The 14,902-nt window shown below is 34.5% G+C and overlaps 1 protein-coding gene across 7 annotated transcripts in view; it reads left to right on the forward strand.

Annotated features, from left to right (window-relative positions):
• RPS6KA3 (ribosomal protein S6 kinase A3) overlaps positions 1-14,902 on the forward strand; it is a 113,806-nt gene that overhangs the window by 65,133 nt on the left and 33,771 nt on the right. For all 7 annotated transcript variants that reach the window (XM_082718340.1, XM_082718336.1, XM_082718342.1 and 4 more), the window contains 6 exons: positions 7,961-8,041; positions 9,099-9,178; positions 9,769-9,875; positions 13,852-13,889; positions 14,090-14,232; positions 14,408-14,478. In XM_082718340.1, the coding sequence (XP_082574466.1) occupies positions 7,961-8,041; positions 9,099-9,178; positions 9,769-9,875; positions 13,852-13,889; positions 14,090-14,232; positions 14,408-14,478 (520 nt within the window). The remainder of the gene's footprint in view (positions 1-7,960; positions 8,042-9,098; positions 9,179-9,768; positions 9,876-13,851; positions 13,890-14,089; positions 14,233-14,407; positions 14,479-14,902) is intronic.

Consider the following 14,902-nt stretch of genomic DNA (forward strand, 5'->3'; position numbering starts at 1 on the left):
TTAAGTTTAAACTTTATTTTAATGAATTTTTCCTACTGGGCTGGGAATCACATGACTAGTGAGAATGGGCATTGCCATGTTAAAGAAAAAGTTTTATAAATTCATCTTGGGCTCATGCAAATAAAGGTTTAGAAAATTCAGACTGGGTTTGATTCATCTTCAAATTAATGTGATTATTTTAATGTTTTGAAAACCTGATTTATCAAATGAAAAATAGCTTTTATTTTAAGGACTTTATCATCTTGACTTCTGGTCTCCAAGTTTTTTATTTTAAGCCTCTGATTTTGAACAATCTTATGTAGGATTTGACTCTTTTAGATAAATAGTCATTTAGAAGAAATTATACGTAATTTCTAAAATACTTAAATCTGTTTTTTTAAAGATTTCTTTATTTATTGACAGAGAGAGAGTACAAGTAGATAGAGTGGCAGGCAGAATAAGAGGGAGAAGCAGGTTCCCTCCAAGCAGGGAGCCTGATTTGGGGCTCAGTTCTAGGACCCCGGGATCATGACCTGATCCAAAGGCAGCCGCTCAACCTACTGAGCTCCCCAGGCACCCCTTAAATCTTCTATTTAGTAGTTTTATTTTACCCCATAACCTCTGGTTGTTAATGTTATTGATTCCCAGCATCATTTTTTTCCTCTTCAATTTACATATAATTTTATTTATTTTATTTTATTTTTTTAGATTTTATTTATTTGACAGAGAGAGACACAGTGAGAGAGGGAACACAAGCAGGGGGAGTGGGAGAGGGAGAAGTGGGCTTCCCGCAGAGCGAGGAGCGTGACATGGGGCTCTATCCCAGGACTCTGGGATCATGACCTGAGCCGAAGGCAGACGCTTAATGACTGAGCCACCTAGGCACCCTACATGTAATTTTAAAGCTTTTAAAATATTTAGGAAGGAATATTTGTGATGATCATTTATTATTTTTGATGTTATTCTTTCCAGTTAGTGACCTAACCTGGATATCATCATTCCAAGAAGTTCTACAATTCTTTATAAACACAATCCTTTGCTTTCTTTCTCTTGCTCCCTTCCTGAATGTATTTTCTTTCCTAGCTAGTCTCTCTACAACTGGCACACTATTACTTGATTCTTGCTAGGACCAGAGAATTAAATTGTGTCCTCCGTGCCCTACTTTATATCACTACTTGTGTAACTTTATGCTTACTCCCAAGTTAAAAAACGACATCAGTGGAACTTAAACAAAAGAGGTCATTCACAAAAACAACAAAAATAGGTTTCATATATTTGATGAGCTCTGTGTTGTACATAATATACATAAACTCTAAAACTGAAAAATCTAAAAGAAATCAGGAAAGGAAATAAATGCCCAATTCCTTTTAGAGAAGGCTAACTGTTGTTAAGAATCTTAGTATTCATCCAGCCATCCACTTAGCTCCATATCCACAAGATTCCAATTGAATTTTCCTTTAAATATTTAAAATTTTATTTGAAAAGCGTACACCTCAAAGAGAATAGGTGCTATGCTGTATGGCAAACCAGGTGTACAGAACAATGAGAAATAATGATTCCACAAATTTTGTTTGAAAGACTCCTTAGCAACCTGGAAAAATTAGTCTTAAATAAACCTCATGCCATAAAAAAATCGAACAGTCTAACTGAATTTTACAACTTCACACATCTAGGAATCTTGTGAAGAGATATTGAGCAAATTACAAGTTATAAACAGATTGACACTGCAAAAATATTTAGCCTTTCACACAATGAAACATAGTATAAATAAGAAATCATGAAATTATTCACCTCAAATATCAGAAAATAATAATATAAGGAATGAGTACAGACAGGGCTCCTAGGGGCGAAACCTAGAACAATTTGAACATTACAATAATTATAGTGGTGGATTACAAACCACTGAGTCAAACAAAAATCCATGGATTGATCCATAAATTAAGTAATATGGAGCAAGGGAGAGTTCTTCCTTACAGTAGAATTCCAAATAATATATATAAAAGGAATAATTGAATTAGGAGGTCCTGAAAAGTAGTATTACAACCTCTACCTAAAGGATTTCAGAATTTTATGAAGGGGGATAAAATAATGTTTGGGAAAATGTTCCATTTTGCTGACAAAGAAATACATGGAAAATAATGTTAACATTTCATACAATGGAAGCATAAACTGGAAAGTGGTTTTGCAATAAATACAGAGAAGCATTATTGCTGCTAAATTAACCTGAGGAAATAATCTCAGAGAAAGAATTCATGCACTTGAAAATTCTCATAGCAATATTAATTTATAATGTTGAGAATTTGGAAATCACACAAATATTGAAAAATAGAGGAATGTTTAAAAATTATACTATTTAATAGGATATTATTTAAAAGAAATATTTCAAATATAATCCCCAAAATGAACTTAATGAAAATATGTAAGTCAACAGTCATAACAAATTTGGCTACCACAAGTATGTAAAATTACATGGATATAAGCTATAGAAGAAACCCTAGAAAAATGAAAATATTTGACATATTGGAATTGTAAGGTGTCAGATAATTTTTAGTGCATTCTTAAGTTCAATTTTAATTTTTACCAAAGTAATATGCATATAGAATCTTACAAAATAATATTGCTTTGCCAACTCTCCTCCCTATCCCAGTTCTCGAACCTCAGAGACCATGACTTTTGTCTCCTTAACTGCTATTTCTGTCATTTATATCCACATTCAGTACTCTTAATTGCAATTCTTTGATTATTTTCATTCGGTGACAGTTTACTGACTTCCTAACATAGCAGATTAGGATTTAGTTCTTTCATACTACCACCCACACATAATTCTGCCTTTCATGTCTGCCCAGTAATGTTTTCATTATTACAGCTTGGTTGGTTGATTGGTTGGTTGATTTATTTATTTATCAGAGAGAGAGAGAGAGAGAGAGAGCGCGCGAGCGAGCACGCACAAGCAGGGAGAACAGCAGGTAGAGGGAGAAGCAGGTTCCCCACTGAGCAAGGAACCAGATGCTGGGTTCCATCCCAGTGCCCTATGATCATGACCAGAGCTGAAAGCAGACACTGACTGCGCCACCCATGTGTCCCACATTATTGCAGCTTCGTAAGAACTGTTCCTAACTGAGCCAGATAGTATACTGGAGTCACATTACCTTCACATCTTTGCTGTATTAGATCTCATTTTCTGAATTCTGTGTCTACTCTTTCTCAGTTCACTTTCCAGTCTGTAGAACACATATCCTAGTAGCTACCTCAGAAAGGGTGAATGGATGGTAAAATTTTTGCGACCTTGAATGTCTTAAAATGCCCTTATTCTACCTTGTCAGTTAATTTATAATTTGGCTGAGTATAAAATTCTAGGTGAGAAATAATTTTCCCTTAGATATTTGAAGGCATAGTTTCCATTGTCTTCCAGTTTCCTGTGTTGCAATTATGAGGTTTATCGCAGTACTGACTTCCATTCCTTTGTACGTAAGCTGCTTTTCCTCTTTGGAAGTTTTTAGAACCACTCAATTCTTTATCCCTGCTGTTCTGGAATTTGTACAATGGTATTTCTTTAGTGTGAACTTTTGAAATTTACCATATCAGGTATGGGATGGTCTCTGTCAATCTAGAAATTCACTTCTTCAGTTTTGGCCAAGTATTTTGTTATTTCTTCCCCATTTTGTAACTCCTGCTCTTTGAATATGTTGGATTTTGTGGATCATTTAATTTTTTTCCTTGCTGTTTTCTAGTTTTGTCTTTTACCCCCTATTTTCTAGGAAATATACCAGTTATCTTTCAAACTTCCTATAGACATTTTTGTTTCTACCATTATTTTTAATTTCCTAGATTTTCCTTGTTCTCTTCTATTTTTAAAAACTTTCTAGTATGGAAAGTGTCAGACATTTAGAGAAAAAAAACAAAAGAAATGGAGAACCCCATATAACCTCCTTGCTGCCTCAGCATTTCTCAACTCATGGTCAATTTTTTGTGTGTTTGCGTCCTTTCTTTTCCCCTCTCTTGATACTATGATGCAAATCCTAGACATTGTACAATTTCTTCCATAAATATTTTAGTATATATCTCTAAAGGATAAAGATTCTTGAATAATATATTACTATACCTAAAAAATTAATATGCAGATATCTAATCAATGTTTGAATTTCCACTTTTTCCTATTTTTATAATTCATCTTTCTTTTTGCAGTTTGTTTGAATCGAGATCTATATCTCTATTTTGTAGTTGGTTGATTCTCTTTAAGTCTTTTAATCTATGAACTCTGTCTCCATTTTTTTTTTTTTTTGGTAGTTTATCTGTTGAAGATACTGGTTCCTTGCACCCTGACCCTTTTTAAAGCTTCTTATTTCATGGGTGCCATATAGTCTTTGCTCTGTTGAGGTATATAAATTATTATGGGGTTGATTTTTTAAGATTTTCCTCTTCTTTACATTGTCTCTGTTACCCTTTATTCCTTTTTTTCCCGTTTATTTTTATAACTGTTTTTCATCTTTAGAGCCTTTCCTCAAATGCTTGGGGATCCTTTGCTATCTTTTTCACATTTAAGAGTGAGATACCAGGGCACCTGGGTGGCTCAGTTGGTTGAGTGTCCAACTCTTGCTTTCAGCTCAGGTCATGATCTCAGGGTTGTGAGATCAAGCCCCACTTTGGGCTCCAAGCTCAGTTGGGAGTCCGCTTGAGATTCTCCCCTTCTCCCTCTGCACCTCTTCTCTCTCTCTCTCTCTTTCTGTCTCTTTCTCAAATAAATAAATCTTTTAAAAAGAGTAAGTTACCAAATAGCCAACTGGAAAGAGTTCTCTGGCAACAATTTCCTTATTTCTCATTGACTTCATTCCCTCAGGCTTAGCTTTTAGCTTTCTCTTATCTACTGTGTAAGTTACCACTTACTCCTCTTAGGCTCTTGCTTTCTCACCCTGTTCTTTGTCCTTGTGAGCTTATGCATAATTTTTCCATTATCATAATTTTATTGGAGCTTTGGAAGAATGTAGAAAGTAAAACATTTATGTTTAACCAGAAGTCTCTTTCCATTTCAGGTTTCCTATTAATACAATAAATGGGGTCAAGTAGAAGTCATTAGTATTAAGTTGAGTTTGTAGGGACTTTTGTCCTAATACAGTAGTCTGTGGGCCTCAGAGTTTCTTAATACATAATCCTAGAAACATAAACAGCATTTCTTCTTGTTCACTCTTACATTCAAGTCAAGGAGGATTTAAAATCTAATAGCTACTATATGAGAAAAATTATCTCAGAGGAATGTGGTTGCTTTGCCAGCATGAGTCATTATTAACAAATTCTATTTTAGGGTTTAGAGTTTAGCCAATATAAAACATGCCTTCTTCTAAACCAGTATATCCTAATCAAAATTCCTGATTTTAGGATTATTTATATTTGTCAGTGGGACTTTACACGATAAAAGAAACCAGATTAGAATTATTACACAGTCCGGGGCGCCTGGGTGGCTCAGGGGGTTAAAGCCTCTGCCTTCAGCTCAGGTCATGATCTCAGGGTCCTGGGATCGAGTCCCGCATCGGGCTCTCTGCTCAGCAGGGAGCCTGCTTCCTCCTCTCTCTGCCTTCCTCTCTGCCTACTTCTGATCTGTCTCTGTCAAAGGAATAAATTTAAAAAAAAATTAAATTAAAAAAAAAGAATTATTACACAGTCCTACCTCAGACAAAATGAAGGAATTCTTGAGTAAGTAAAACTCGCTGCTCATTTTCAACTAAACAAGTTCTCATCAGCGTTACATGTAAGGAAACCACCTCACAAGATAATCATAATCATAATGGGAAAAAATCATCTTTTTCTAGCCTCTCATTTTATAGAGAAGGAAGCAGGAAGTCCCTGAGCAGTGTAAGAATTTGAGCAGGTAATTCATCTAGTTACTAGCAGGGCCACTGAAACCTGTAGTTCCTGACTCCCAAATAATTGTTCTTTTCATTGTGATAGAATAATAGATGAGGGATATGCAGTAAATATACTGATGGTATTTTTGCTGCTCACTGAGCAGAGAGGTGTGTTTTAAGTGATAAACTTTGTAATCCTTGTATAATTATCGAAAGATAGAAATTTGGAATTCAGCTTTAAGGTAATAGAAACTGAATCCAAGATCATATGGGTAGCAGTATAAAAGCACAAATGTGGGCTAGACTGGAACAGAGTTATCAGCAGACCTAGGTGATGAACCTCATTTATATAAATAATAGAAACGGTCTATTGGATAGAAGACACCAGTTGTTGTGATAGGATAAGATAATGAAATTAGAGAGTGATACTGAATTTGATATACTTGTTGCTGGACAAGTCATTTAAAAGAGCTTTGTAGATCTCAATAGCAAAATGATTTCTATATCTGGTTTGCCTATTTTTAGTCGCTGGCACTGAAATCTCCCAATTGAAAATGGAAAATTGGTAGAATCGGAAACATAGGATTTTGTTTTAGATTCTTTGTTTCTTTTTTTCCAGGGGTCTTATTTCTGTTTTTAAATATCTGGTCACTTTATATTGAAGAGAATACCAGTTCATCTTTTTCTCTGTCCCTACACTCCTCCCCCTACTCTTTTCCTGGTTCTTTCTGCTTAATCTTTGACATAACCATTCAGTCCTGGCCTGAAGAATGCAAGTCATTTATGATTTATCCTTATTATGCAACAGAAAAAAATAATAAAATTTTAATGAATAATCATGTTCACTTCTTAAATCTATTGAGCTACCAACACAGAATACTTACCAGAATGTATTCTATTTAGTTAGTTGTCTGTCATTCCCATCAGATTATGAACTTCCTGAAGAATATTTTGTTTGTATTTGTGTCTCACGGTACCGGTTACATAGAATTTGCTCAGGGAATCATTGATTGGTAAAAAAGAGCTTTACCTGTAAGATGAAACATAAATTTATCTGCCATTCCAGATTGTCAAGAATCTGGGTCTTTCCAGTTTAACCTCCCCAATTTCCATACAATTTGGTTCCTTTCTCTTCCTTATGCATGCCTCCATGTCCTTGCTTGCTCTGGCACTCCATACCTGGACTTCTCTTCTTTAGGTCTGACCTTCCCATCCATCTAAATTCCACTCCAAAAGTGCCTAACTCCACCTCTTCCTTCATGCTTTCCTACTCATCTTTTCCTTCCCTGAATTTCTTTCTGTACTACTTAATTGCTAGTAATAAGTCATTTTATCCCTTTATCATATTCATGGTGCTATAGCTACCATTTAATTAACTATCTCCTATATACCAGGCTCTGGGATGTACAGACCTTATCTCAAATGGTCACACAGCCTACACAGGTACAGTGGTGTTCTCTCTACTCATAAATGAGAGGCAATGGAGGCTCAAAGAGTTTGAGTAGGTAACTTGCTTAAGATTACACAGATCTGAATCTGATTTAACCCCAAAAAGCCTTTGCTCTTTCAGATGCACCACATTATTTCTTCTCCCCTTTCTCTCCTCCTTCCCCAAAAATAGACCTTTTTGGGTATACCCATCATTCACCATTTCTGTCACATTTTATAGTTGCTTAATGAATGCTTGTTAAATTGAGTTGATAGGATTGGTAGGGGTTAGTAAAACCTATTCCATTTTCTTGTGTGTTTTAGTATTTCATTGGGATGCTTCATTTTTTAAAAAGTTACTCTTTTTTGGTCATTTTTTATAACTTTGATTAAAATACTTATAAATTTTCTGTTAAAGCCAATATCTGATTAAAATTCTGATATGTTCTCTGTATGTATTTTTACATGTAAAGCACAGATTTTATTTATAAACATGAACAATTTTGTCTAGCTATATAATTTAGCAAAAAATACATTAAAAATTTTGAGACTCATAGTTTTATTTGTACATATAAATGGTTTTATTGGTATGTATGAAAATATGAATTCACACTTTAGCATAATTTAATTTAAAATAGGTACCATAGAGATTTTGTTTTAAAGATTGTCTCTGAAAGCTATTGTAATACAGCCATATGTACAATATTTTGTAGTTCGAGATCGTGTTCGGACAAAAATGGAGCGTGATATCTTGGTAGAAGTTAATCATCCTTTTATTGTCAAGTTACATTATGGTAAGTTCAAAACCACTTGGAACTTCCTCCCTCCACCTGATCCTCCACTCCCTAAGATATATTAATGTACATAAATATTTGCATAAATATTATGTACATGAGTAATGTACATAAATATTAGTATATATGTGTTTAACAGATAAATAAAATCATGGAAATTAAACCATTACTTCTTAAACTTTAGAAGCCTTTATTGCATTTATACTTATGTTTCTGAGTAATAGCCACAGGAATAGGTAATAATAATCATTGTTCTTTATTATAATAAGGATTTATTATATATTTATATATTTGTATTATATTATATAATTAGTAACAGTGTACCAGCAGTTTATAGTCCATATGTGTTAGCTCAACTTTTCTTAAAAGTGAGAAAGATCCCTAATGTCAACATCCTGAAGCTTTTATCACCTTTCTTTTCCCCGAAGGTGTATATGCTTTCTCTCACTGGGTAAAGTTGTGGTGGTTCTTCGTGTAATTAAAGCCTTGTGTACTTAAACCCACATTTTTCCTGCACTTAAGTGATACGGTTCTTGTATTTTGTTTCATCGTTAAGTAACCATGTTGGGAATTTTTCTTATTGATCACATTTTTAAAAAAGATTTTATTATTTGACAGAGAGAGATCATAAGTAGGCAGAAGCAGGCAGAAGGGAGGGGGAATCAGGCTCCCTGCTGAGCAGAGAGCCTGATGGGATCCCAGGACCCTGAGCCAAAGGTAGTGGCTTAACCCACTGAGCCACCTGGGCATCCTGATTGATCACATGTTTTAGAACTACTGTATTCCTGGGAGACTGTGGCCTGAAGAAAATGCAACAAATGTTCTAATGGTTCCATAATAAAAAACTCTGCCTTTAACATTTCCACATGGACACTGAGAGAAATCAGTGGTTATCTTCTCATAAAAAATAAATTTAGATCTATGATATAATCATTAATTTGCTCAAAATAATATAATATTCATTATTCAATAATAATAATTTGTGAATGAGTTGACCTAATGTAAGCCAAAAAAATAAACTGGTGGATTAAACAGAAATTCTCATTTCTTCATTCAGCTTTTCAAACTGAAGGGAAGTTGTATCTTATTTTGGATTTTCTCAGGGGAGGAGATTTGTTTACACGCTTATCCAAAGAGGTACGTAATTAATCTCTATTTTTAATCTATCTATATGCATCCTGTTTTAACTAAAACTTTTTTATATTTCAATATTATGTTTATTGTGTTTTCTCTAGTGGCACAAGAGTCTTAATTAGAGCCCAAAAGAATTCTTTTCCTACCTTTTGAAATTATTCTGAAAGTGGGAGTTTAAATTGATAAAATGTCTTTGTCTTTTGTCCTGCATCTTTTAGTTCCAGTTTTCAGAAGCAATAAATATCAAGGTATCCTTAAACAATTAATACTGGAAATTCAGCATGCATTTAAAAGATCAGTTTTCATTTCTAAGATGTTACTGTGGTAGGGCAACAATGGCACAATCTGAATATAGATGTTACTTGATAAAATGTAAAATTATTTCCCCCACAGTGCACATTTAGCATTTAGAAAGTGATTAGTTGACTGATTTGATCAGTCAGGGATTTTTGCAAATTTCCTTTCATTAGTAAAGTGGATAAAACTACATGTGATTAGTGTGTTTATAAATTTTTAAATATTTAAACTCTAGGAATTTTAAATAAAAGCTACAGACACAGAAAATAAGACAAAAAAATATTATTTTATTTTAGGTGATGTTCACAGAAGAAGATGTCAAATTCTACTTGGCCGAACTTGCACTTGCTTTAGACCATCTACATAGCCTGGGAATAATCTATAGAGACTTAAAACCAGAAAAGTAAGGAATTATGCTACTAAGTTGAATACAATGTAATAAAATTATCTAAGAGGTAATAAAAAATATTTGTAGAACTACCACAAGAATTATATTAGAATACCTGTGCTTCACATTTCTGATAACACTGTGTAATCTTATACTTCTAAAAATCTGCCAATCATAATATGTTATGTTTTCATTTGCATTTTTTTAAGATTTTTTTTAAAGATTTTATTTATTTATTTGACAGACAGAGATCACAAGTAGGCAGAGAGGCAGGCAGAGAGAGAGGAGGAAGCAGGCTCCCCACTGAGCAGAGAGCCCGATGTGGGGCTCGATCCCAGGTCCCTGGGACCATGACCTGAGCCAAAGGCAGAGGCTTTAACCCACTGAGCCACCCAGGTGCCCTTTTTTTAAGATTTTATTTATTCATTGGACAGAGAGATATACAACAAGAGAGGGAGCACAAGCACAAGGGAGAGGAAGCAGACTCCCTGTCCAGCAGGGAGCCAGATGTGGGGCTCGATTCCAGAACCCTGGGATTGTGACCTGAGCCGAAGGCAGACGCTTAACAACTGAGCCAGCCAAGCGCCCCTGCGTTTTTTTATTTTTAATGAGGTTGAAATCCATGTGCATATGTTTATTGACAGTTTGTATTTTTGTGTGATTTTCTGTTCATGGCCTTCATTTATCTTGGAATATTTTTTTCCTGTTGTTTTAAATAAGATACCTTTAGAATTAAGAATTTAACCATTTGACATTTATTACAAATAGTCTTTTTAGTTTGTATTTTAATTTTAACTTATTCTATTTTTACCTACACAAGTATTTTTTTCTTAGATCTACCAGACTTTTGTTATCTCTTGCATGACTTTTAGTCTTAGGAAGCCTTTTCCAATCCCATAATCAGATACTTACATTCTCATTTTATGGTTTCTTTTTTAACTTTTAACTCCCATCTGGAAATTTTTTGGTATGAAGGATAGCATAGAGTTAATGCTTTTCTTCAAATACCGTTTATTGAATTTTCACGGGGAGGTGGGGAGAGAGAAAGAGAGCATGCATGAGCAGGGGGCGGAGGGAGAGGGAGAGAGAGAATCTTAAACAGGCTCCACACCAGGTGTGGAGCCTGATGTGGGGCTCAGTCCCACAACCTCAAGATCATGACCTGAGCCCCTAAAAATTTTCTTCTCCTCATCATTTCAAATTCTTAGTGTGAGTTGAGCAAATTTCCCATTGTTTTTGTAGTAGCAAGTATCAAGAAGCAAGTATTTGGGGCGCCTGGGTGGCTCAGTCAGTTAAGTGTCCAACTCGATTTCAGCTCAGGTTATGATCTCAGGGTTGTGACATGGAGCCCTTTATCAGGCTCTGTGCTAGACGTGGAGCCTGCTTAAGATTCTCTCCTTCTCCCACTGCCCCCCACCCCCAACTCACACTCACATTCTCTCTGTCTCTCTCAAAAAATCTTTAAAAAAAAGAATTTGGATATTACTTACATTAAAATGTTACATGCAAAATTTAAATTATATATTATAATAGGAAATGATCCTTTAGGATCCTGTTTACATGATCATTTAGAAATTATTATACTTTCACATTTTACTTTCATTTTTCATACATTTTGGTTTTGGATAAGTTTTGTATGCATCCATTGTTATTCCCCAGACAATTACTAAGTTTTGTTTTTTCTCATCATTTTCCTGATTTCAAACTATAAAGACATAAAATATAATTCCTAGTGAGAATAAATGTTCAAGCATATGGTCTTTAGAAGAAAAAAATTACTATAAACATATGATTAAACATAATAAAATATGTGTTAGTGTTTTATATCATTTAGTTGAATGTATTTATTGTAAACCATTGGATTAACATTGGTCATAAAATTATGTATACAGCATGGGGCTTTCTTAAGATTCAAATAAGATCAAATGTAAGTAAGAAGTGAGATCTTTCACAGAGATGCCTAGATGACACTATTAGTTGAAGTAACATTTAGTTGTTAAATAATCCAACTATATACCATCATATAGAACTTGGAAGAAATTTCAGTTTTTAGACCAGTTGTTTTATGCACTGTAAGGGGTTTGCCACATTCTTTTAAACCAGAACTCTGTTATAATAAATATGGTTGAAAATGATTATTAGTAGTTGGAAAGGAACTTTGCCTATTGAAAGTAATACAGTTGGCTTTTTCTTTCAAAGGTAAAGGGTGGGCATGGTTATCTTAAAAAAATGCATTTGCTATAGAAGGCATAAGTAATGTTCTGTTAGCTTAGCTATGTTCTCTCTCTTTTTTTTTCCCCAAAATTACCAAGAGTGATTTGAAGCTTTGTTTTTAGAATTGTCTTTCATGTATTTATTAGACAGAGGGAGGATAATCTCCAGCATACCTAATAATTCACTTTATATTCTGGAAATGGTTAGTCTGCTTTGTAATTGAGCATAATTAGGCTTGTATTTTTTTTTATAAGTCCCTTATGAAGACATGAAAAATAAGTCCCTACTGAATTATCCTCAGTGGTAAACTTTATTGTAATCCTATTTGAATTGATGACATAGAAAGGTTGGTAGTATTTTTGACACAGTAAAATTTTATTATAGCAAAATTTGGCTTTCATGGTTTTTTTTTAAAGATTTTATTTATTTATTTGACAGAGAGAGATCACAAGTAGGCAGAGAGGCAGGCAGAGAGAGAGGAGGAAGCAGGCTCCCCGCTGAGCAGAGAGCCAGATGCAGGGCTCGATCCCAGGAACCCAGGATCATGACTCGAGCTGATGGCAGAGGCCTTAAACCACTGAACCACCCAGGCACCCTGGCTTTCACATTTTTTAAGTTAGAATTAAAAGTAAAGAAATATCTATGTTATAGAATGGCTTTGAATGTAAGTGAAACAGTTTATTACTTGGCATTTCAAGTCAATATACTAAAATGCCTATCCAGAAATAGAATTATTGGCCTGCAGCCTAGTACTTATCCCTTCCTATAGCTTGTTAATTAATGACATTATTCTCCACTCAAGTATCTCCTAAAGCCAGAAACCTAGTGTCTTCTCCATTTGTTCTTCATGATCCATATTTAAGAGCTCACTAAATACCCTTTATTTTCCCCTCTGAACTGTTTTATGAAAATGCAGATCTGATTATCTCTACATTTCATGCATATAAACTTTATATGATCTTCAGTGCCCTTGGGAAGAAGCCCAAACTATTTGGAATGCCGTATTGGCCTTTTGTAGACTGGTCCCATGCATTCAACATATGTTTCTTATTTGTCTTTACTCTACCAGGTGCTGAGCAACAAGATGAATAAGGTCAAACCTAGAAGCTCAGAGTTTACTGAGAAAGAAAGAAAACACTGGAGAACTTACACAGATTGGTTAGGGGGCGCCTGGCTGGCTCAGTTGGTTAAGTGTCCAACTCTTGATTTGGGCTCAGATCATGATCTCCGGATTCTGAGATCAAGCTCTGTGTCTAGCATCAAGCCTGCTTAAGATTCTCTCTCCTTCCGCTCCCTGACTCTTAAAAGAAAGAAAAAAAAGAAAAGAAAAGAAAAGAAAAAGAGGATTGGATAGAGAAACTAGGAAAGAATGATTGAGTCAAATACCTAAAAAATGACCAAGAAAATGACAACTTTAATGCAGTTGACCGAAATATGTGGACCCTCTGTCTATTGTGCAAGCACTAAGGATTTTAGTTAGGCCACCTCTGCAGAAAAGCATTACAAAGAGCAACTAGAAATTAGAAAGAATATAAGTTTTAGTTCTTTTCGTTATTGTTTTCAAATGCCCTTAATACATGTTTATAAGGATTTGCCTTTGGGTTTTGTTATGTATGTGTGTCCAAAAAAATTTTTCTCCTTTTTTACCTTTCCCTTATCACAGTCTAAAACAATATTTTAGAAGAAATGTGATCTGGTGCTTAACACAGTAGTTTCAGTTCTAGGTTCTATAAGTATCTAGTGGTTTGAAAGATTTTCTGAATTTGTTTTCTTTCAGCATACTTCTTGATGAAGAAGGTCACATCAAGTTAACAGGTAAAAATCCTCATTTTATTAAAATATTCTCTTCTACTCTATATAATTTCTTTTAAAGTTGATTGTGGTTCAAATATTGAGTAACAAATTGCCTTGAAAACTTGGATTAGAATTTTTAATAAATGTAAATATTGGAACTCAAAGCTTTAAGTGTGGAAATTATTGTAGGATAGTTATGAATTATATATTTATTTTGGCAGATTTTGGCCTAAGTAAAGAGTCTATTGACCATGAAAAGAAGGCCTATTCTTTCTGTGGAACTGTGGAATACATGGCTCCTGAAGTAGTTAATCGTCGAGGTCACACTCAAAGTGCGGACTGGTGGTCTTTTGGTGTGTTAATGGTAAGGATTGGGGTGTTTTTTGAGTTCAGTAATATGGTGGAAGTATAAATCACTTGTTTTATTATATAGCAATTTTATAAGATTTAGTTTGAAGTAAGATGATGCTTTTTTATTTTCTGGCCTTGCGATTTTATACTTCTTGACTAATACCCCTGATGTTGTTGCCTTTTTGTAGTTTGAAATGCTCACTGGTACACTACCTTTCCAAGGAAAAGATCGAAAAGAAACAATGACTATGATTCTTAAGTAAGTACTCCTTAAGTACTCCCTAGTGAATATGTTTTGATGAGATTTAGAAATAAATGCTTCAAACTGAAATGTGAAATTTTATTCATTGATATTATGGCGTTAATGTTAATGTGTTTCAAATATGAACAAGCCCCGTAGATTTAGAGTACTCATGTTCCTTTTTTTCAATTCTGGGCACACAAATGTTGGAGCTTTTGGCCCTTATTCATGCCCTCCACCAAGTACAGCCAGAGACCAGGCCCCTGCCCCAAGCAGAAACACAGGGATCCAGGGCTCTGGGTTACATCTCCAAAGGAGTACTCATATAATCTTCATGTTAATGTTAACACAGTGAAAGCTTCACCTTTAAAATTTGGCATATGACAAGGACATCAATTATTCCACTTCTCTTCATGTTGTCCTAGAGATACTATCAAGTATA

The sequence above is a fragment of the Mustela nivalis genome, assembly GCF_964662115.1.
Source record: "Mustela nivalis genome assembly, chromosome: X".
NCBI classification, from domain to species: Eukaryota; Metazoa; Chordata; class Mammalia; order Carnivora; family Mustelidae; genus Mustela; species Mustela nivalis.